This window comes from Drosophila montana, unplaced genomic scaffold, assembly GCF_035044405.1.
Source record: "Drosophila montana isolate Dmon_TW-CO22-7 unplaced genomic scaffold, ASM3504440v1 contig_3733_1, whole genome shotgun sequence".
Taxonomy (NCBI): Eukaryota; Metazoa; Arthropoda; class Insecta; order Diptera; family Drosophilidae; genus Drosophila; species Drosophila montana.
This window is the reverse complement of record NW_026998620.1, coordinates 9673082-9697382: the sequence shown is the minus strand read 5'-3', so window position 1 is coordinate 9697382 and position 24301 is coordinate 9673082. Positions and strand designations below refer to the sequence as shown.

At 45.4% G+C, this 24301-nt stretch overlaps 3 protein-coding genes across 3 annotated transcripts in view; 1 reads left to right on the top strand and 2 right to left on the bottom strand.

Moving 5' to 3' along the window:
- The window catches only part of pnt (pointed), a 59310-nt gene extending 52971 nt beyond the window's left edge, over positions 1-6339 (bottom strand). Inside the window, exon 1 of the mRNA XM_064695212.1 lies at positions 5094-6339. The gene's annotated coding sequence lies outside the window, so the exon portion shown is untranslated. The remainder of the gene's footprint in view (positions 1-5093) is intronic.
- Positions 6340-8358: 2019 nt separating this feature from the next.
- Positions 8359-15479, top strand: DNApol-epsilon255 (DNA polymerase epsilon catalytic subunit 1). Its single transcript, XM_064694873.1, has 4 exons — positions 8359-8514; positions 8581-8707; positions 8768-15039; positions 15099-15479. The coding sequence occupies exons 1-4, from the start codon at positions 8444-8446 to the stop codon at positions 15400-15402; spliced, it is 6774 nt and encodes a 2257-aa protein (XP_064550943.1). The 5' UTR covers positions 8359-8443; the 3' UTR covers positions 15403-15479.
- Positions 15480-15698: 219 nt separating this feature from the next.
- FASN3 (Fatty acid synthase 3) lies at positions 15699-24119 on the bottom strand. The gene is made up of 10 exons (XM_064694872.1): positions 23822-24119; positions 22835-23352; positions 20959-22776; positions 20475-20898; positions 19129-20409; positions 18457-19069; positions 18116-18390; positions 17707-18056; positions 16548-17643; positions 15699-16477 (listed from the first exon to the last, which is right to left on the bottom strand). The coding sequence occupies exons 1-10, from the start codon at positions 23969-23971 to the stop codon at positions 15803-15805; spliced, it is 7200 nt and encodes a 2399-aa protein (XP_064550942.1). The 5' UTR covers positions 23972-24119; the 3' UTR covers positions 15699-15802.
- Between the last annotated feature and the right edge of the window lie 182 nt (positions 24120-24301).

The window sequence follows — 24301 nt, the reverse complement described above, 5'->3', positions numbered from 1 at the left end:
ACAAGTACGTACAATATTTACACAGTAACAACGATCGGAACGTTTTAAAATTGCTCGCGCCACGAGACAAGAGCAACATCAAAGTGTCCGCCCCTTTTGAGCGACTCAACGCGACTGGGGACAAGGCCACAACAAAAGGAGCCGCCGCAGTTTGCATATAAAATACGGTTTTGTTTACACAGCATCCATCATACTGTATAGTTTTTAGAGCTAAGGGCTTTGATTTTCTTGCTAGAAACGTACGATTTTCTAAATATGTTTCTAATGGATTTATTTCAGTGCTGTAGTTCTTCAATATTTGCCAAAAGTCACTAAGAACGATGCGCATTATGGAAGTTTTATTTTCAGAGAATCGGCTTTTTAAAGTTTCTTTGATCTTATATGAGCTTTAAATGGAAGCAAGCCACAGAAATTGGGTTAGTTTCCACAAATTGAGCGTAAGAATTCAATTCACAAAATCTTAGCATCAAATAGGAGAGAACGCATATTTATTTCTATAATTAAAAACCTTTTCCCAGTTTTAGGCAAATTCGTTTTCTAGAATTTTTATTATTACAAGATATCGTATAAAGTATAGATAGAAAAACTTTTAATCTTGTTGAAAGATAGCTCTGCAGAGAAAATACGCCACCTAGCGGACGTTAAAAGGATACAGAGTAAATGTAAAGGGCAGAAACAGTAGAAGATTCATAAAGGACACGCTATACTAGCTTAACTTAACGTTTTGAAGATTGCGATTGTATTTATTATTATTATAAGGCAAAGTTAAATATTATAGTGAGCGCTTGAAAGTACTTGAATCTCAAAAGACAATTTAGACAAAATAAATTAAGACTCTTTGGTGTAAATCAATACAAGAAAGACAACGTATTCTGTGATTCGAACTTTGTCCTGCTTGATTTAGTAACATTTATCGCGAACGGAATCTTGGTGGGGTTTCCAAAAAAATAAAAACATGCCCATGGGTATTTAATTTAAATAAACAGCTTCCGGTAGGGTTGTTATCAATCTGACAAAGGCCGTATTTGCTGATAAGCTGGCCGAGATCGCAAGGCTTAATATTGTATTCTAATGGGCTACCAAATTATTACAAAAGAGAAAAGGCCAGAAAGAATTGTTTATCAAACGGAAGTGACGCTGTGACGATTTAATACAAAAAAATTATACATATAATAGAGAACACACGTATAGCCAGACCCGCACTACTGTTATGCTTATGTATATCTGGAATTCAGTAGCTGTTGCTTTGAGGCCTCTATAAATAATACAACTTCAAGATAAACTCAAGCAAGCAATTACGCATTTTAAATTGAATCTATGTGGAGGGGCTTGTGATAAGCGCTGCACAGCTCCGCCTAATGTAAGAACTTACATACCATTTGCATATAGTATATACATATATACATATATATATATTTTAATATGTATACTGCCTGTATAAGTGTGTATCTGTGTCGTTGTACTTGATGCGTAGCTAAGTTATGCATTGAGCTGAGGTTTCTGTATCTGATTGTGTGGCAGAGTCTGCTTAATTAGATACGTTATGCAAATAAAGTTTGGGCTTCGTGACGTTGACGCTTGACGCTTGAGAGTGTCGCCTGTATGGCAATCCGTTATCTACGCACGTTATCTGCCATCTGCATATAGCTATATCTATATATGTATGTACATACATGCAAACCGACATTTACATACAAGTGTATCTTAAATGAACAGATTCCGATTCGCATTGATCTAACTGCATAAATTGTTTGTGCGCGCGTGAAATCAATTTTCATTTGATTTGCTGATTTAATTGCCGTTAGCTGTGTTGATCTGGCCAACTGGCTAGCCCAGTTACACCCACGCCCACACACACACACACGCACACACACGGGGAAACTGTCACACAGCGAGTGTGATTAACTGCAGTAAATACATAAATTTAAGTTAATCAAAATTTAAATGGATAATAAAATTACAGTGTGCAGTCAACAGCGGCATTAAATTTTCAGTGCAATCAAATCAATGCAGAAAGAACAACAAATAAAGGGTACTCTAGTCGGGAGTGCCCGACTAGGGTATACCTTGAAACGACTTGGTAGCCGTAGATACAAAATGAAAGATACTTTATCTGTATATTCTTTTCTGGAAGCTAAATGTCAAATTTGGTGACTCTAGCTCTTAAAAACAAAGAGATTTGCTTAAAAAACAGGATTTCGATATCGATTTATATCGATTACTTGGAAACGAGGCAAGTTATTATCGATTATCGGAAACAAACTCGTACTGTGCGGGCACTAGTAAGATCATGTCAAGTCCCCAGATTTTGTTGGTCCTGAGATCGATGCGTTCATTACGGACGGAAAGACTGACGAGTCTGGCTAGTTCGACTCGACTATTGATGCTGATCAAGAATTTATATACCTTATGTGGTCGGAGGTGCTTCGTACCGCTTGTTACATACATTTAAAGAAAAACATAAAACTCTTTTTACCCATTTTCAATTGGTTCTGAAAAGTGTTTTGACATTTACAGAGTACATATGGTAAATATGCATCTAATTGACATGACAGCGCAATAGTGCATATTATAGTAAAAATAAATATTTATACATATATACACGTAAATGTATATGAAACATGCTTTATAAGTATTTTCGACACATGCACTTAGTACATTTCGCACACGAAAATAATTGATTGACGCATAAAATTGGCTAAAATAATAAGCAAAGGAATATTCAGATTGATTTTACGTGTGCGCAGCACACTTCTACGATAATACCCAGAACTGATATTTAATAATACGTATATATATATAGAGTATTTATTTGTTAGCTTTAAGCATCAACCAGCCAAGTTGGTCAAGTGGCAGAAATAAACGATAATGTTTATCGGAATGTTTGCCAAGTACCCATTACTTCAATCTGTTAGCATAAGAACTCGCTATCGGCCAATTAACCGGAATTACACGCACTTAAATATTTCCAATAATTGTTGGCTCATATTGTTTTCTTTTCATAAATCATCTTGATAGTAGCGATATTTTTCAAGTGTATTGAATAAAATCGAATTTAGATAAAGCTTTATTAAATGCAAAAAGAATAGAATAACTTTAATAATATCATTCCTATTTTTATTTAAGAACACGTTTTCTATGGATGATCGATTTGACGTAGCTTTAGCACAAATTGATAAGAAATATCTCGTCAAATATCTGTTAGATTTCACAAAAACCTATCGGAGAGCTGCGCCAGAGAAGGCCGCTTATAACCAGTTAAACTACGTAATTTTTGTTGCCACAATGCGGTATAGAAAAAACACGATCTTATCTCAGAGCCATGTAGATAAGGGAGCAGCTAAAAAGACAGCAACTGAGAGCAACTTTCTACGAAGTCAAATTGAAAATCGGAGCATATGTTTTCCCTAGAAAATGCCAAGTAATATGCATGGAGCATTTCGGTTTGGTAGGCGGCACAACCAGACACAACTGCAGACAGCGAGAAAAGAAGAAGAGAAATTGAAGAAGAAGAAGAAGAAGTAGAAAAAAAGATGGTCCAGACAACTGTGCTGCGGGACAACGGACAGCAGATGCTAAAGAAACAGATTGTAAACGAATATGATATTTCGATATGATGCACACTCCTTGCCCAAACTCCGAATCAGAGCCAGAGCCAGAGCCAGATCCAGACCCAGACTCAGCCCCAGACGACCGCAACGTAGCATGCAACCATAGGGGTGCAATTTTTGTGTGCACGTAACGGTAGAATACACTTTAGTTGCTGTTGCTGTTCTTTTTTTGGAAAGGGATCTTCACTGATCTTCTGCCTGTGCGCCTGCGCACATGTGTTGGCTGTCTGTCCCGCTGTCTTCTTCTCCGCTCGGTCCCTATCTTAAGTTGTGTGTGTAAGCGTGTGTGTGTGTGTGTGCGTGTGTATCTGATTATGGTATCGATCTTGAACTCGGACTGTCTTCAGCAGGTTTATATCCAGCTCAAGCAAGGACCAAGATCATTAAACGTAGCATGGGGCAACGAACCAGCTTCAAAATGCAGTGAACTGTAAGTGAACGAACATCTACTTTTTGGAATCGGTCAAATGTCAAAAGACCTGAGAAAATAAACTGAGAAAATCCTTAATAATTGCAAAGTTGTAGCTACAAAATAAACATATGTTCTTCATTTTTTCTTTGTATCGATGTATGTCTGTCTAGCTATGTGCGTCTTATGACCATCTTCCTTTAAAATGAATAATTCATTCAGACCTGAGAAAATCCTTAATAATTGGAAAGTTGTACATAATATCTTCATTTTTTCTATGTATCCACGTATGTCTATCTATCTATGTAGGTCTTATGATCATCTTCCTTTAAAATTAATAATTCATTCAGGTTTTTTTTATAGGACTTTTTGATTTGACATAGAGCCAATGATCCTTTTACCCCATTTTATTCGATTAATATTATTTATTATTAACTTTTTAAATCATTAGTTATATACGATTATAGCCCCCAGCGGGCTTCCAATTTTCAGGTAAGAGAAGTACATGATGAGTGTTTTTATGGCCCATATTATCAATGATCGTAAATGATCTTGAGCGTTCATTGATCCACATTCTGGGCACATTAGGAAGCCCAACAGTAGCGGCTTAATCGGCATCGATCGCATGGCTCCCAAAAACAAAAACAAAACCACAAACATTCACACATTCCCATTAACGAAATGGGAATCGAAGCCCATAAAGGTGAGAAAAGGAAAAACAAGAAGAAATGCAATCAAAGGTAGCACCGGAAACTGTAACAGTGGTAATTTCAATTATGCTCAAGGGTTGCGACTTAGCCAGGCCCCCACCATCCGCAGGCAAGCAACCTGTAAGGTCGCCAACAGTCCTGGTGGCTAGCTGAATGGCTGCGATAGTTAAGGCCGCGGTAGCAACTTGATATAAACTGGTTTTTCCTAGATTCATTCAAGAAAACAGGCAGCACACAAGCACAGCATACCATAACACAAACACACACGCACACGCACACACCTGGGCAGAGCGAAAGGGTTTCTAGCTGGTGGCTAAAGTTGAATAAAAATACTTCAACTACTGTTTTCAACACTTCACTCACCGGTGGGGCAATAAAACAGAGGCGTGTAACGCCCCTCAAATGCTGGAAGAGGTAGCCGCTGATATTTTGTTACTTTTCTGCTTTTTTGTTTTTTGTTTTTTTTTGTGTTTTGTTGTTTTGTTTTCTTCTTAAGAGTCTTTATTCTCTTTTTTATTAGGGTATCCAAATTAATTACAACTTCAAATTAGGCGCATAATCTTGATCGGGAAGATAGTCAGTCGCACGGCAAGAAAGCAGGAGCTGCCGACAGCTTTAGTTCTCACTCTCTCCCTCTATCGCTATCTCTCCCTCCCTCTCCCTCTTTCTTTCGATATATGTGTGTATCTTTTCTTTCTCCTTTGCGGCTCTTTCACACACTCGTGGGCATATGGAACAGTTTTGTGGTCGCAGCTTATAGTGTGTATCTGTATCTGTAACCCTCTGTTTATATCGCGTGGATCAGCAGGCAGGTTGATTATGGCCGGCAAGAGAGATTACGTACGTGCCTGAAACAAAGCGCACGAAAGGAAACGCAGAGAATCGAGATCGGGGATTGGATCGGATCGGATCGGCTCTTGGCTTTAGTTCGGCTTATAAGACGCAACGCTAACGCTGCAGCTGACGACAACGCTGACGCTGACGTTGACGCCGACGCGGCAGAGATCGAACGACTACGGATCAGAGCGACCCACACAGACAAGCCCGACTACACGCACACACACTTATATACGCGCACGCACAGACGATCTTTTAAGCGATTTTGTGGTTTTGTAGACAGATTTTTGAATCTTTGCCGTTGGTCGTTGCTGGCTGCCGCTTTGTGGCTCTTTTTCACAAAAAGGTTTAACGTTTTAGCCGCTTTGAGCTGCGCTCTTGTATTATTTGGCTCTATCAATATTTGAACCGCCGCTTTACTACGATATAATTGATATTTGTTTAAACAAAAACAGCAATAACTTCTATATTTCGATTTTCGAATTTAAATTGCACTCATTTCGATGACACAACAATAACAAGATTTGGCTATCGATTGGCGTTTCTGTTTGCTGCTTTTTCTTTGGCAACGACCGACGACGACGCACTCGCGAGTTGCGATCACAGCGAGCAGAATTCTTGCTAATTAAATTGTGTACGTTTGTTGTTGCTTGTTTTGTATTGCGTATAGTTAAGGACCATTCAAATATTCAAACACATAACCGTTAAGCAGTGTGGGCAAGAGACACAACACACACATCGCGTCCAAACGCAAAGAGAGTCGACAACAAACTGAAGCAGGCAGCGCAGCAGCAGACACAACAACACGCCGAACGCCGACGCCGACGCGTTCATACATATGTGCGAAGAGAGGGAATTGAGCGAGCGGAGCAAGTGCCGAAGCAGAACAAGAAGGAGGAGCGGCGAACAGCGAACTGCGAACGGCGAACGTGGAGCTCAGAGTGTAGCAACTGATAACGCCAAAAAAGCGAGAGTACTTTTTTTTTGCGCTACTCTTGCATGGGTGTGCGCAAAACACACATAAAGAAATACAATACAAAAAGAATGAATACATACACACCGATTCCCATTTATATGGGAATATGCAAAATAAGTCTGTCAAATGCACGCAATACAAAGATCCCAAAAGAGAGCACTGCGAGTGGGAGAAGCAAGAGCTACTATTTTCCGCAAGCAAAACGAACAAGAACCCACACACACACACACACACATACACATACATCGATGTGCAGTCTGAGCGAAAAGAAAATCAGAATAACCCAAACAACAAAAACAAAGTGTTTCTATACGAATAACAACAACGCTACTAAAAAAAACTCTGCGTGGTCAGAACGCTACAAGTGTGTGCGTTTAGGTAACTGCATGAGTGTGAGTGAGTGTAACTGTGTGCGTTAGTGTAGCTGTGACTGTGTGCGGCAATCATTTTTAGCAAGCGACGCACAGTGACACAGAACTGCAAATGAATTGTTGAATATGCCCACTGTTCATACGAAACGCTCCCAGAAAGGCTGCAAACAGGTTTACAAACATACGTACATATAGCCAAACACATAGATACACACATATATGTCCAAGTGTTTATATTCTGGCAACGCTTTTGGCATAAATAAAATACATATACACTGATACGTTTACATATGTGTGTATATACATACATACATATGTAGTCGGGCAGCACTGGCGCTACAGGAAAGGGCAATAAGATTGAGCGGCTCCTGCTCCCTGTTCCAGTGGCAGCCTTGCATAACGAACACGTGTAACCAACATGGTTGACTACCACCGACAGCGTTGCCCATAACAAAGAGATTGTCAACTTGGGGTAGGGGCAGCAATTAAATTACTTCACAGCGACAAGTGCACGGCGCAGCAGGACGAACTGAACGAAAGAGACCTGCCATTCGGTATGATGAGAGAGAGAGAGAGAGATAGACAGAGCGAGAGTCACAAAAGTAAGAGCGCTTGCGCGCAGCGCGGCTCTGTCGGTTGTGTGCATGTGTAAGTCGTGTGTTTGCGCATACACGTACATAGGTATGCGTTGCTCGCCGACTGCATTTTTACTACGCGTGTAGGTGAGCCGGATTTTATGAATGAATTTTGTTGTGTGCGTGTGTAATTTGATGAAAACATGAAAACAGGCTGAAAACATGCACAATGCAAGCAGACAACTTTATGGCCACATAATAGAAAATAAACTGCAAATAGGCACATATTTAGGTCTATAAACTCAACAGGCTGAATCTCTATGTGAGGACACACTTAAATTTGCTTCAAATGTTTAGTTAAAACAACATGTAACAAAGAAACAACATGTCATCATTAAATTTTGTTGTAGGCATACCCCATAAACTGTCCAAGTCATATTTTTATATGTATGTGCATATGCATTTTCATTATATTATATTAATTGAAAACAATTCGTATGTATTTAAAAACGCTTGTTTATTCTAATAGGCAATCTCTTATAATGATTTCATTACTTATCAATTCAAGATAATACATAAGTCTTTGCAATACAAGGTATTTTCTTCGGATTTATTGAGAAATGCAAATTTGTTTTATATTATTATGCACTAACCAATTATTCTTACCTTTAAAATAAGATATTCGTTAACTCAGCAATTTTTCGTTAAATTACGAGGCTAACTTCAAGTGAGTTGATAATCTGCGCGCAACCGGCCTCGTGCTGTTCAAATTTGCGTTTGCAGCCAACTTCACGTGGCGCATATTTCTAACTCACTTGAAGTTGGCTGCGCTTGATAAATATCGTAGTATTGATATTTTAAAGTACATTGCACATCGCCAGCTGCAATAAAGGCGCCAAATTAAGGCTGCAGTTTCGTGTGATAAACATAAATGTGTTGCAAATAAATATTAAAATGGCAGAAGCTGGCAAAACTAAGGTGCTGCAAAACACTGGCAAGTTTGTTAGCGAAACGCGCGCTGAGGGGTAGGTGTGCATGCGGCCATTCTCGGTGGAGCACTAAATCTATTGCTCTTTGTCTTGTTTTGCCAGCGACGACTTCTTCAATGAAGCTGGCTACCGCCAGTCGCGGGAGAATGATAAAATCGACTCCAAATATGGCTTTGATAGGGTTAAGGATAGCCAGGAGCGCACAGGCTATCTCATCAATATGCATACGGTATGTTTTTAGTTGCAGTATAAAAATTACCATTGAAATATGCTTTGATTTCTCTTGCAGAACGAGGTACTCGACGATGATCGTCGTCTGGTGGCTGCACTGGACTTGTTCTTCATACAATTGGACGGTTCGCGTTTTAAGTGCACAGTGGCCTATAAGCCGTATCTGCTGATACGTCCTGAGGTGAATATGCATCTTGAGGTGGCGCGCTTCTTGGGCCGCAAGTATTCTGGACAGATTGCCAGCCTGGAGCACATCAACAAGGAGGACTTGGATTTGGCCAACCATCTGTCGGGTCTGCAGCAGCATTATCTGAAGCTCTCGTTTCTCAATCAAACAGCCATGACCAAGGTGCGTCGCGAACTAATGGCTGCAGTGCGTCGCAATACAGAGCGCGAGAAATCCAACACATACTACATGCAAATGCTGGCCAATTCGCTGGCCCAGTCCGCCAACGGCTCTGATGATGGCAGCGGCAAGCGGCAGCAGGATTATATGGACTGCATTATGGATATACGGGAGCACGATGTGCCTTACCATGTGCGCGTATCCATTGATTTGCGCATCTTTTGCGGCCAGTGGTATAATATACGTTGTCGCAGTGGCGTGGAGCTGCCGGCTATCTCTTGCCGGCCGGATATATTGGACAGGCCGGAACCTGTGGTGCTCGCCTTTGATATAGAGACAACAAAGCTGCCGCTTAAATTTCCCGATGCGCAAACCGATCAGATCATGATGATCTCCTATATGATTGATGGCCAGGGCTATTTGATAACCAATCGGGAGATCATCTCCTCCAATATAGATGACTTTGAGTACACGCCCAAGCCGGAATTTGAAGGAAATTTCATCATATTCAATGAGGAGAACGAAATGCAGCTGCTGCAGAAATTCTTTGATCACATCATGGAGGTGCGTCCGCACATTGTGGTCACCTACAACGGTGACTTTTTCGATTGGCCTTTTGTGGAGACGCGCGCCGCTGTTTATGATCTGGATATGAAGCAAGAGATTGGCTTTTCCAAGATGCGTGATGGCATCTATTTGAGTCGACCCTCGATACACATGGATTGTCTGTGCTGGGTGAAGCGAGATTCCTATTTGCCGGTTGGCTCACAGGGCCTAAAGGCAGTAGCCAAGGCAAAGCTGCGCTACGATCCCGTCGAGCTGGATCCCGAGGACATGTGCCGCATGGCTGTCGAAGAGCCGCAGGTGCTGTCCAATTACTCAGTGTCTGATGCGGTGGCCACCTATTATCTGTACATGAAGTACGTGCATCCCTTTATATTTGCCCTCAATACTATTATTCCGATGGAGCCGGATGAGATATTGCGCAAGGGCTCCGGCACATTGTGCGAAACGCTGCTCATGGTTCAGGCGTATCATGCGAACATTGTGTTTCCGAACAAGCACCAGAGCGAGCTGAACAAGCTGTCCAATGAGGGTCATGTGCTGGACTCCGAGACCTATGTGGGCGGCCATGTGGAGGCGCTAGAGTCGGGCGTCTTTCGCGCTGATATACCCTGCCGTTTCAGGCTGGATCCGACTATGGTCAAGCAGCTAATGGATCAGGTGGACGCTGTGCTGAAGCACGCCATCGAGGTGGAGGAGAGCATTCCGCTGCAGCTGGTCAGCAATTTGGATGAGGTCAAGCAGGAGATTGTGCAGGCACTGCAGGGCCTGCACGACATACCCAATAGACTCGAGCAGCCGGTCATCTATCATTTGGATGTGGGCGCCATGTACCCGAATATCATTTTAACCAATCGCCTGCAGCCATCGGCAATGGTCACCGAATTGGACTGCGCTGCCTGTGACTTCAATAAGCCTGGTGTGCGCTGCAAGCGTTCCATGGACTGGCTGTGGCGTGGCGAGATGCTGCCTGCTTCGCGCAATGAGTTCCAGCGCATACAGCAGCAGCTGGAGACGGAAAAGTTTCCGCCACTCTTTCCGGGTGGCCCAACGCGCGCTTTTCACGAGCTCTCCAAGGAGGATCAGGCGGCCTACGAGAAGAAGCGTCTGTCGGATTACTGCCGCAAGGCGTACAAAAAGACCAAAATTACTAAACTGGAGACGCGCAACTCGACCATTTGCCAAAAGGAGAACAGTTTCTATGTGGACACTGTGCGGGCCTTCCGTGATCGTCGCTATGAGTACAAGGGCCTGACCAAGACGGCCAAGGCGTCGGTGAATGCGGCCATCGCCTCGGGCGATGCTGCCGAGATTAAGGCGGCCAAGGGACGCGAGGTGCTATACGATTCACTGCAGCTGGCTCACAAGTGCATCCTCAACTCCTTCTATGGCTATGTGATGCGGCGCGGTGCGCGCTGGCATTCCATGCCCATGGCGGGCATTGTCTGCCTCACCGGCTCCAACATCATTACCAAGGCGCGCGAGATTATTGAGCGTGTGGGACGTCCACTGGAGCTGGACACGGATGGTATCTGGTGCATATTGCCGGGCTCATTTCCACAGGAGTTCACCGTGCACACCACCCATGAGAAGAAGAAGAAAATAAATATCTCGTATCCAAATGCTGTGCTGAATACCATGGTAAAGGATCACTTTACCAACGATCAGTACCACGAGCTGCGCAAACCGGAGAAGGGGGAGCCGCCCAGCTACGACATACGCGATGAGAACTCCATTTTCTTTGAGGTGGATGGTCCATATCTGGCCATGGTGCTGCCCGCCGCCAAGGAGGAGGGCAAGAAGCTAAAGAAACGCTATGCGGTGTTCAATTTCGACGGCTCCTTGGCGGAGTTGAAGGGTTTCGAAGTTAAGCGACGCGGCGAGCTGCAGCTGATTAAGAACTTTCAGAGCTCCGTTTTTGAGGCATTTCTGGCTGGCAGCACACTGGAGGAGTGCTATGCCTCCGTGGCTAAGGTGGCCGATTATTGGCTAGATGTGCTCTACAGTCGCGGCTCCAATCTGCCCGACTCGGAGCTATTCGAGCTGATTGCCGAGAACAAGTCGATGTCCAAAAAGCTGGAGGAATATGGCGCCCAGAAAAGCACATCAATATCAACGGCCAAGCGTCTGGCCGAGTTCCTGGGCGAGCAAATGGTCAAGGATGCGGGTCTGGCCTGCAAGTACATCATATCCAAGAAGCCCGAGGGCGCACCTGTCACTGAACGTGCCGTGCCGCTGGCCATCTTTCAGTCGGAGCCCAGCGTGCGGCGACATCATTTGCGTCGCTGGCTCAAGGACAACACCATGGGCGATGCGGATATACGCGATGTGTTGGACTGGAACTACTATATTGAGCGCTTGGGCGGCACCATCCAGAAGATCATTACCATACCCGCTGCGCTGCAGGGCTTGGCCAACCCGGTGCCGCGGGTACAGCATCCGGACTGGCTGCACAAGAAAATGCTGGAGAAGAATGATGTGTTGAAGCAGCGACGCATCAATGAGATGTTTACCAGCAGGCCGCGTCCAAAGCCTGCGCTGGCAACGGAGGATAAACAATTGGAGCTGGGCGACATGGAGGATTTGGCGGGTAAAGAAGATGCAGAAGCTTCGGGCAGACCCATTGTTACCAAGCGGAAGCGTGTGCACCTAGATGACGACGATGAGGAAGGCAATGCGGCAGAGTCTACGCCACAGCCAAAGACATGGCGCCAGGCCCTTGGGGCACCACCCGCCATTGGTGAAACCCGCAAGACGATAGTCGAATGGGTGCGTTTCCAGAAGCGCAAATGGGCCTGGCAGCAGGAGCAGCGCCAACGTTGTCGGCAGCAGAGCAAGCGACAGCGCAATGGCAATGACACCGCAGCAGGAGCGGCATCTGCGCAGGCTGCGACCAAAGCAACAACATCCGCGGCTACGCTGGGCGGCTTTCTGCGGCGGGCACAGCGCACACTGCTGGATCAGCCCTGGCAGATACTGCAGCTGGTGCCGGTTAACGATCTGGGACAGTTTACCGTATGGGCACTAATTGGCGAGGAGCTGCATCGCATCAAGTTGACGGTGCCGCGAATTTTCTATGTGAACCAGCGCAGTGCAGCGCCGCCCGAGGAGGGTCAGCTGTGGCGCAAGGTAAATCGTGTATTGCCGCGCTCGCGTCCCGTTTACAATCTGTATCGGTATAGCGTGCCCGAGCAGCTGTTCCGGGACAATTGCCTGGGCATGCTGGCGGATCTGGCCACGCCCGACATCGAGGGCATCTACGAGACGCAAATGACGCTCGAATTTCGAGCGCTCATGGATATGGGCTGCATTTGTGGCGTGGAGCGCGAGGAGGCGCGTCGCCTGGCCCTACTATCCACGCGCGAACTGGAGTCCTTCAGCATTGAGCAGCTGGAACAGCGTCCACAGTCGCACATCAGATACCTGCAGCAGGCCAGCACCAAGCTGCGCAAGATCTATCTATATCAGCACAATATACCCACGGCCAAGAAGGAGATCTGGGCACTGTTCTTGCTGCCCAGCAAGAAGGCCTTGGTCTTCGCCTTGGACACGGTGCGCGCCAATCAGATGCCCAACATGAAGCAGCTCTACGTGGCGGAGCGTCTGGCGCTGATCAAGAATCTGCAGCAGGCGGCACAGATTGAGAAACTGCCACCGGAGGATTTCAGCTTTGAGGTGCTCATCGAGGTGGATGTGAAGCAGATCTACAGGCACATACAGCGCGCCTTGTCTGGCTACAAACAGGAACAGTCGGGACCCACCATGCTCTGCCTGCAGACGGCCATCGAGGCGAGGAAATTGAGCGCCGCCATGCCCGTGCTGTTGGAGTTTCCGCAGGCCCAGATACACATCTCCGATGATGCCAGCCTGCTCTCTGGCTTGGACTGGCAGCGTCAGGGTGCTCGCGCTGTGGTGCGTCATTTCCTCAACCTGAACAATGTGCTGGAGCTGATGCTAGATCAGTGCCGTTATTTCCATGTGCCCATTGGCAACATGCCGCCGGATACGGTGCTCTTTGGTGCGGATCTCTTCTTTGCCCGCCTTCTGCAGAAGCACAACTTTGTGCTGTGGTGGTCGGCCAGCACGCGTCCGGATTTGGGCGGCCGTGAGGCGGACGACAGTCGCCTGCTGGCCGAGTTTGAGGAGAGCATCACGGTGGTGCAGAATCGCGCCGGCTTCTACTCAGATGTGTGCGTCGAACTGGCTCTGGACAGTCTGGCCGTGAGCGCATTGCTGCAGTCGAATAGGATTCAGGAAATGGAGGGCGCCTCCTCGGCCATTACGTTCGATGTGATGCCGCAGGCATCTCTGGAGGAAATGATCGGCACGGTGCCGGCAGCTACGTTGCCCAGCTATGATGAGACTGCCCTGTGCTCCGCCGCCTTTCGTGTGATGCGCTCCATGGTGAATGGCTGGCTGCGTGAGGTGTCCATCAACCAGAACATCTTTTCCGATTTTCAAATCGTGCACTTCTATCGTTGGGTGCGCTCCAGCAATGCCCTGCTCTACGATCCAGCGCTGCGTCGATCACTGAATAATCTGATGCGCAAAATGTTCTTGCGCATCATAGCAGAGTTTAAGCGCCTGGGCGCCACCATAGTCTATGCGGACTTCAACAGGATCATACTCAGTTCGGGCAAGCGGACCGTTTCGGATGCCCTGGGCTATGTGGACTATATCGTGCAGAGTTTGCGCAACAAGGAAATGTTTCACTCCATACAGCTGAGCTTTGAGCAGTGCTGGAATTTTATGCTCTGGCTGGATCAGTCTAACTTCTCGGGCATACGAGGCAGGCTGCCCAAAGGAATCGATGAGACTGTCTCGGCTATAGCGGTGGGCAGCACAACGCTGCGTCCGAGCCAGCCCCGCAATGCACAGGTCAACGAGGACGACGATGATGACAATGATGATGTACAGGAAGTTGAAGCTGGTCTTGACGAGCCCCTGGAGGAGCAAGAGGAGGAGGAGGAGCTATCCCTAGAGCTAAATTGGACTATTGGAGAACAGCTGCCGGAGGAGAACGAGTGTCGGGAGAAATTTGAATCTCTGCTCACGCTGTTCATGCAAGCTCTGGCGGAGCGCAAGACCACGGAACAAGCCATCAAGGATATTTCGCATTGTGCCTTCGATTTTGTGCTGAAGCTGCATAAGAACTATGGCAAGGGCAAGCCCAGTCCAGGCCTGGACCTCATACGCACCATTGTCAAGGTGCTGAGCGTGGATAAAGCTCTGGCGGAGCAGATTAATGAGCTGCGCCGCAATATGCTGCGTCTGGTGGGCGTCGGTGAGTTTTCCGATCTGGCCGATTGGACAGATCCCTGTGATACGTACATCATCAACGAGGTCATCTGCAAGGCGTGCAATCATTGTCGCGATCTGGATCTATGCAAGGACAAACATCGCGCCATGAAGGATGGCATGTAAGTGCATTCGACTAGCAATCTTTATATCGATAATGATGCATTCTCCCCACTTGCAGTCCCGTTTGGCTGTGCGCTCAGTGCTATGTAGCCTATGACAATGAGGAGATCGAGATGCGAATGATTGATGCGCTCCAACGGAAGATGATGTCCTTTGTGCTGCAGGATTTGCGCTGCGAGCGCTGCAACGAAATCAAACGCGAGAATCTCGCCGAGTTTTGCACGTGTGCTGGCAACTTTGTGCCGCTTATCAGTGGCAAAGAGATTGAAACCCTACTCAAGACATTCAGCAATGTTGCCGGATACCACAAGATGCAGTTGCTCCAGCAAACGGTTCAGCAGGCGCAGAAAACGCCTCGTTAGACATTCAGCTGGAAATTGTAAGTAGCTTTTAAATATAGCTTTTAGTTTGTTATCATTAAATGCGTGTTCTTAATTTATTTTTTTGTCTCGGGTTGAGTTGATATGTATTCGAACATGTTTTTGGAAATGTGATTGATCTTGTTATTGGCAAACTGGAATTCGTTGTCTGGTTAAATCTGTACGACATATATATAGCTAAAGTCACGGCTATTGAAGATCAGTTCAGAGCGTTCACATGAAATGATTCAGCAGATTAAATGTTGAACAATTAGATTGAATTAGCAAAGCTCCATCAATTTTTAAGAAAACATGTTTTTTTTATTATAGTAATAATATTTGATGCAAGCAAGCTTTAAAGCGTTAAAGTGAAAATAACTAGAAGAAAGGTAATATAGAATTTTTAAACCACGGACACGGCCTTAACATCTCGAATATACTCCTCGAAATTCTTGTCATCCAATAGCCCAGGATCAAAGTCGTTTATTATCTGCGGCAGCACTGGATTATCCAACATTGTCGTATGATTGCCCTCAATTACCTTGAGCGTGACTTTGCCCGAAGTCAGCTTTGACACACCGTAGTCTTCTTCGATATCCTGCAGAGCGACTTCAGCGGGGCGGACTAGCGTAATGGGTGACTTCAGGTCTTTTACGCTGTTCAAATCGAATTGTGCAGCACTCTTAACTCTACGGAACATGGCCTCGACCATTGCCCTGGAGTAGTCTTTGCTGTAGACATTCTGTTTGTCAACATATTCCATGAACAGGTCCATTTTCTCTTTAAGTGTCTCAAGCTTATGGAAAACTAGAGATGCCGATTCCTTGGTTTCCTCTGGGAATATTTGGTTGACAATACTAGAGAAGAGCAAGTTATATAGATCGTTATCCGTGAAATTTGCACCCAAATGCAGGTTCGTAAGTCTTGTTAGAAAGTGTGGGGCACCGTCGATTAACAGCACATGCCCACGGAAGCCCAAATTCTCCAGCAGAGCCGCCAGTTGAAGAGCCACATAGGAGCCATAAGAATAGCCAATAAGGTAGAAAGGATCCGATGGTTTCAGAAGCGCCTTAACATGCTACAAAAAGAGAAAAGTTCATTAGAAAAGATACTTTAGGGATATAATCATGATGTTATAGGATTCTTACCTGCAATGCATGTTGAGCAATTTCACTGACAGTGTCCAATTTAGCAAATTGATGGAGCTGTAGAACATTCGTCCTGCTTTTCAGGCTGGAGCCTATTTTATACCAGGCCTGACCGGCAGTACCCTCCATGCCGGGTATTATGATATTAGGTGGAAGGCTTTGCTTTGAAGATGCCGCTTGCGTTTCCAACGGATACAATATTTGATCACAGTGGGCTTCGTCGCCCAGGTTACGCAGCAGCAAGTCCATGCCCAAGATCTTGCCTTCAGATGCGAAAATCATTTTGACCGCATCAGTATTATCCTTTTCCCTGGATTCCATAAATTCCTGCAGCTTTTGGAAGGTAAGTGAACGCAGATCCTGCGGCGTCAGAATGAGCTCAAAGTCACGCTCGAGAGTTTGCTTGATTTCAACCGCCATAAGGGAGTCCATACCCATCTCGGAGAGTGTTGTGCCAAGGGAAACCGACTTCAGGTCACGTATGCCCATTATGTTCATTACCGTATCGATAATACTCTCGTTTCCGGAGCGACCTGAGCGCTTCTCGGCAACAACCATGCTGGCCACAATCGCTGGCTCTGCACTGAGCAATGTGTCCAGCTCCTGTAGGCAGGACGAGATTCTTTGCTGCAGCGTTCCACCAATTTCCATGTCAATTTTATCCTCAGCCATGTCGGCGACCAGTCCAACCTCGCCCACGGCACCCCATTGAATGGCCTTAGCGGGGAGTCCCGCCCTATGGCGGCACTCAATGATGCGCTCCATGACAGAATTGGCCATACCGTAATTTGTTTGTCCGGCATTTCCGCGACCACAGGACACGCTTGAGAATACTACGAAATGCTCCAGCTTGGGACATAAAGTACGCGACAACACATCCAAATGTTTGGTGGCAATTGCTTTCGGCGAGAAGCTCTGTACGAATTGCTCCACATTTTGATTGGCAAAGATGCCGTCCCGCAGTGCCACGGCCAGATTGAAAATGCCGCCAACTGGACCCAGTTTGGCAGCAGCCAGCAATAGATTGCGACAGCCCTCGAACGTAGATATATCGGACGTGTTAATGACAACTTCGCAGCCGTAAGTCTTCCACAGCCTGTGGTTAAATACAGGAGCATTGTTATGATCTTGAGAGTTAAGCTATTATGGATATACATACGCAATGCGGTAGCACTGATAGTCCTTGGTGATGCCACGGCTGGAACTCAGAACTAGCTTGCGGGCGCCACGCAGAGCCATCCAATCGGCTAGCTCCATGCCGAAACCACCCAGGCCTCCGGGAATAACGTAGGTCATATGCGGTTTGAAGTAGACTTGACTAAGGACGCGCACCGGCAGGGTTTCTGGTGCTTCAGGATTTTCACGCACTTTAATTATGACTTTGCCAATGTGCTTGCCACCAATCAGATGCCTGAAGGCCTGCTCAACTTCATGAGCCGGAAAGACTGTCACTGGCAATGGCCGTATAATGCCGCTGGCAATGTCCGCATCAATAAGTTTTTTCAAATACTGCAGATAACAATAAATTTAGTTGGATCTTGATATTGATATGTGCACAGAATAATTACCCAAATATCTTCGTCGGGTGCCACCAACAGACTATCGGCTAACACAGCATGGAAGGTAAGCTCTTTGAGGAAACAGCCCAGGCCCAGTTTGCTATCGTTAGCCATATCGAATTTGCCAATCTCCAGGAAGTGGCCCGATTGTCCCAGACAGCGCACTGAAGCCAGCAGCTTGTCTTCCGACAAGGAGTTCAGCACAAAGTCTACACCCTTGCCGTCAGTTTCGCGCTGCACCATCAACTCGAATGATGTATCACGGGAATTGCCGATGTGGGATTCTAAGAAAGATTTTGTTTATGTTCATGTTATTTGCATAAATAAAAACCTGGATAAGTTGTGGTTACCTTTCAGCTGTGGGAAGGTATCCAACAGGAATTTCTTCTTTTGGGGTGTGCTGCAAGTGGTGAACACCTCCAAATTGTAGGCCAATGCGACACGAATGGCCGCCAAGCCAATTCCACCCGTGCCGGCGTGTATAAGTATGCTCTTGCCCTTGCGAATATCGGTGGCCATAAAGAACGCATAATATACAGTTATGTAGACAACTGGAACCGTAGCCGCCTCCTGCAGGGACCAGCCATCGGGAATTTCCCAGATAAGCTTGGAGGGCTTCTCCACATATGAAGCGACGCCACCTTTGACCACCATGCTCATAATCCGTTTACCCGTTTCCATGTTGATGCCGGAGTATTCAAAGCCCAGCACGCAACTTTGATCGATCCGGTTCGCTCCGTAAAGTTCAACTGCTAAACGACCAGTGGCAAGCATTACGTCTCGGAAGTTCAGCGATGAGTAGGCGATCTTGATCATGCACTCCTCGGGAGTCAGGGGTCCTTCGAACCAGCGCAATGAAGACAAATCTCCGCGTTGCATAACATTTCCATAGATGTGATTTAATCTAGGCTTGACCTCATCATTCACCGGCAAATGAAGATGCCTGAGACTGCCCCAAGCTCCCTACACAAAAAATTTCCCATCAACTTTCATGAATATGGATAATATAATTAGTTACTTACATCTCGATAAATGTTGAAAGCCAGGCCCAATGCAAATTGACTCGAATAAAAGGGATCCGCTAGGCTAAATTCGGGTGCCTTGGGATCATCGATGTAAAAACAGCTAACCATATTGCCATCGGGCTCCTTTCGCAAACAGTTAACCAAGCCAATCAAACCGTTTAGTTCTTCCTTGAATGCGTACACAACAACAGGACTCTTGCTGCTTATAGCGGACTGCACCTGACCGATCCACTCAAAGTTCTTGTCAGTGTCGGAAACCTTGACGACAGTCGGTTGTATTTGCAGTTTATTGGGCGCCTTTTGGAGAAGTAGGAACACTTCCTCGTTGTTGTCAATTGGAATAACCGTAAGCAAACGGAATTGTTCGGGCAGTTTTAAGCTGCTCAGGTTCATCGTGGGTCGCTCTCTGATCAAGAGGAAACCATTATCAATAAGCACCTTTTGGGCGTTCTTAATAACATCCTCGTTGAGCTCGCCGCAAATGCCACCCGCCACCACGAAGTGGTAGTTGGACAAAGTGGACAGTTTTCCATTTTCTATATGTATTCCAGGCATATCTTCAATCTTCCTACCGGTCAAATACATATACTCTCCGGTTATAACTGGCAAATCCTCAATGGCATCGGTGAACTTGTCCAACACAGTGTCTCTACCATCAGTATCCACCTCCACCAGTTTTATTTTCAACACCGGAACATTCTCAAGGGCGAGTTGTACACAGATGCGTGCGGCATTCGATAGAGTCACTTTCGGAGCTGGCAGATAGGGCACAAACTCGTATTTCTCCAATACTGGTATGCCTGGCGGTCTGCGCCTTTGCACTGGACTGGCATGGAGTCCAGTCAACTCGATGCCACCGGCTACAATGCGATTAAACTTATGATCCACGTACACATCAAGAACTCGATTCTCGGGATCCATTTTGCTCATCAGATCGAAATGATGTAAGCCATTTATGCGTAGCTTGCGGATTTTCGTTGGCAGCAAAAGGGAGCGTGAGTCCGTGCCCAAAATATGAATTTGTAGCATTGCATCCATGAATGTAACCCAGTTGAGGTTCCACTCGACTTGACCATATAAGCCATCCGCGCGAGCGCTCCTTACCGCACGGAACCCACCGTTGTAATGGTATCCACGCAGCTTGAGTTCCTTGTAAAAATCTTTTTTGGAAACCATCGGGAATTTCGATTCCTTTTCGAAATGATAGACTTCCGGTATGGTGGGACTTTCAATCTCTCTGATTGTGCCCGTGACCACTAAGGCACCAGCATCAGTTATCTGGAAATAATGACGAATCAAATAATTTATTGTTATATGTTAAAAAGCGTGTGCCTTTGGCCTACCTCAAAGTGACCCGTGCCATAGTGAATCATGACATTCAGCTCAACTTGTCCATTAATTGACATATTTGTGGCTCGTAGGAATTGCACTTCCTCAAATTCGACTGGAACGTCCATATAGCTGGGTCCATGGTACATCAGAGAGAAAGTCTCCCAAACGTATTGCAAATAGCATGTGGCGGGCACTAAAAATTTACCATCTATGACATGTCCACTCATAAATTCCTCATTGTCACTGCTTAAGTTGACGGAGAATACTCGTTCCCCGCTGGATTTAGTCTTCATATTTTCATACTTGGTTACAAACCAATCTTCGCTGTGATCCCAACGAATCAGTGAACTAATGCTCGGTGTGGACCGGGAGACTGGGAACTGAACTTTGGGATATAGATTCGCAACTGGTACCATAACTCCGTTTTGGTATAATCTGCAAAAATAAAACAAACGGTTGGTAGTTTAAGCCTATGAGATTTTCATTAGTACTTACTTGCCAAGGGCTGTCATAAAGAAGAGCGCATTGTTCTTGTTTCCTCGATGTGTGAGCGGAATGTGAATACCATTCGGCATGGATCGCTTGAGAATAGCGCCTAGTAATCCATGTGGAGCAATCTCAATAGTCAAGGCATTTTTCGGCAGCAGAGCGAAAGTCTCCTCGAAGAGTACACTGTTCAGCAAGTTATTGGTATGGTATTCGGCAGAGCATAGTTTACGTTCCGGAAGATCCCAATCACTCTTTGGAGCGCTGGTACTGAGCCACTTCTCCGACCTAGGCTTCGGATGTGGTATTGTCTCCTTCATGTACTTGAACAGTGGGGGGCCCATGAGGGCAATATATCTTGAATGATAGGCAATATTCGAGCAGGGCACTTCCTTTGCAAATATTCCCTTCGCTTTCAATTCAGCCACAAATCGAGTAACGTCGTCGATTGGCCCAGAGATGGTGCAGGAGTCGGCACCATTGTGGCATGCCACTTCAATGGATTCTGGCAGCATGCTCTTAATCGACTTGAAGCCTATGCCCACAGCGGCCATCGCACCTCTTATTTTTTCACTGTCCACACTGACTCGTCCACGATAGTAGGAAGCAAGTATCATTTGCTCAGCCGTCAGACCTCCATCTGCATAGGCACAGCCCAGTTCGCCAACAGAATGTCCAATTATATAATCGGGTTCCAAATTAAGTGAACGCAAAACGTCAGTTAGACCGATTTGGACTGCGGCTATGCCGACAAACGAGTGCAAAATATTCTCGTAAATGGCAGGATCACTTGATGTAAGTATATCAATGAGATCAAGTCCTTTCTTCGCTAATGTCTTGTGACAGGCCTCAATGGACTCTCGGAAACGTGGTATTACCATCAGCGATGAGCCCATTTCGTTCCACTGTGAACCCATGCCGCTGAATACCCAGACAATGGGTCGCTTTAGGCCGGTATAATGTTGCACATCTTTAGCCACTGACTTGGTGGGTTCCACGCCGTTGTTGGCAAATATGCCATAGCCGCGAAATACCATGCCGGAAACATCTTCCTCCTGAATATGTTGCAAAAGTCCAATAAACTCGGCATCCAAAGGTTTCTTTTCGATTGCATTAAAAATCTCATTGACAGCATCTTCCGTGCGGCCGGCCCAAGTCAGAAGCCTGGGTAGATTATCTTCAGGCAAGCCAAAATTGGTCTTTGTCTTGGGATACGCTTTCAAGATGGCATGGGCATTAGCACCACCAAAACCGAATGAGTTAATTCCGATATAAGGCTTTGGCAGAAGAGTGCAGTCCTTAACCACAATTAAACGACCCTCCGAAAGAGCCGTTATTGAAGGTTTCACTTCGGTAAAGTTAATATTGGGCGGAATCACTCCGGTTTCGAAAGCCAAGCAGGCCTTAACCAGAGAACAGATGCCAGATGCGGCTTCCGAATGTCCAACATTTGACTTAACAGAGCCCACGAGCAGTGGTTCATTGCGTTGGCTGCAGAGCACATTGTCGATGGCCTTGCACTCTTCTGGATCACCCACCACGGTTCCAGTGCTATGGGCTTCCAAATAGCCCAGGTCATTTGGGGTCACATCAATTTCCTGGTAGAATTCTTGAAGCAGTTTCTCTTGAACCTTGCCCGAGGGATAGGTAATTCCCTCCGGCTTGTAACCGTCACAGTTGGTTTTCGAGTAAATGACACTTGCGTAGACGCGCTTTGCATCTCGCTTCCTTTGAAGGAACATGCAGTTGATTGTCTCGGAGCGCGTGTATCCACTTGCATCTTTGTCGAACGGACGACAGAAGCCATCGGGAGCCAAAACACCAAGTCTGAAACAACATATAAGAATATTCCATAGGGAATATGGAATGCCATAAAGATGCTTACCGAGCAAACTGAAGCGTCACGAACGGATGAAGCAACAGATTCGAGCCACCAATAATTGCGGCGTCAATTTCACCATTTCGAAGCGCACTAAACGCATTGTCAAGTGCATACATTGAACTGGAGCAGGCCGTGTCGAGCAAAAACGATGGACCCTCCAAGCCCAAGCTGTAAGAAATTCGATTGGCCAACATAGCTCGACTGCAGCCGGTGATGCCAAAACCACCAGACGACACCTTCTCGTAGAACCACGTTTTCTCCGATTCGGATATGCAGGATCCAACATAGACTCCCGTCTTAGTGCCACGCAGAGTTTTTGGATTTATGCCCGCATCAATGACCGCCTCGTACGCCGTCTCTATCAATATACGGGTTTGCGGATCCATGGTATGGGCTTGCTTAAAGTGCACCCCAAAGAATGTGGCATCGAACTTTTCAAGATTGCTGATCTTTCCAGAGCGCTTGGGTATCTCTGGATTGAAGTGACGCCAACGACGCTCATCGTCATCTACCATGTCGATCTGATTCAAAGTAAAAATTGCGATTCAAAATAATGAGTTGAGCTTCGATTGCGAAATCGTTAGTTCGAGAAATGTAAACTTTGATCTTTGAAGTAAACTTTTGTTTTTTTTCATAACAAATTTAGCCGATTCATTTTATTTTCTAATTTATATTCAATAGCTTGGTGACTCGAGAAAGTATTTAACAATTAAAATTTGTTTTATTTTTTGCAAAGAAATCTCGATAATTTCACCAGTATAATGCTGGAAGTATTGCTTATGATATGTCCAGAAAAAGGCGAAATACACGAGAATAGTTTTTATTTGGATGCACAGTTAAGCAAAATAAGCTTAATTATTTTAGCTTTAAGTTTTTTTTTTCTGATTTTAAGTTTCAGGTAATATATTTCTATTATTGTCAACAGTTGGTAATAGGCTGTAGTATTTCTCTCGCACAAGTTGTTTTATTGTATGCTTTATCGTAACGAACCTTGTTATAAAGATTGTATTCATATTCCGTTATGTTTTTAGAGTTGGGAAATTTTCCGGCCATTCCGGAAATGACAATTTCATCACCATCGGTCTCAGGAAGAATTCTTGAGTATTTTTTGTGCTTTTTCAACAACATTTCGGTAGCCATTTTACTGAGTTTAAATCACTTGTTTAATTACAGGGATATTGTTAAAAAATTGTTTGATTATCCTTTAAGATGTATTTTCACTTTAACACTATTATAAATCACAATATGTTTAAGGCTTGCGTAATCCAGCTAGAGTGTGCGACCGAATTGCCACACAAACATCAATTAAACCCACAACTTTTCCACTAGCTGCTTTTATACACTTGCTAGGTGGGCATGTTACAAATTCCAGAAGGAATAAAAATGGTGAATACTTTGACCACAAACACTCCCAAGTAATTAAAGTCAACGAATTGCATAAATAAACAGCTCATTTCTCGATGCACTGTA

Coding starts and splice junctions, on each gene's coding strand:
- FASN3 (XM_064694872.1), bottom strand. CDS start 23,971: ATGGCTACCGAAATGTTGTTGAAAAAGCACAAAAAATACTCAAGAATT. Junction 20,899..20,958: donor TTTATGACAGCCCTTGGCAA/GTAAGTACTAAT, acceptor TTATTTTTGCAG/ATTATACCAAAACGGAGTTA. Junction 20,410..20,474: donor ATGGCACGGGTCACTTTGAG/GTAGGCCAAAGG, acceptor CATTATTTCCAG/ATAACTGATGCTGGTGCCTT.
- DNApol-epsilon255 (XM_064694873.1), top strand. CDS start 8,444: ATGGCAGAAGCTGGCAAAACTAAGGTGCTGCAAAACACTGGCAAGTTT. Junction 8,708..8,767: donor ATCTCATCAATATGCATACG/GTATGTTTTTAG, acceptor TTTCTCTTGCAG/AACGAGGTACTCGACGATGA. Junction 15,040..15,098: donor CGCGCCATGAAGGATGGCAT/GTAAGTGCATTC, acceptor CCCCACTTGCAG/TCCCGTTTGGCTGTGCGCTC.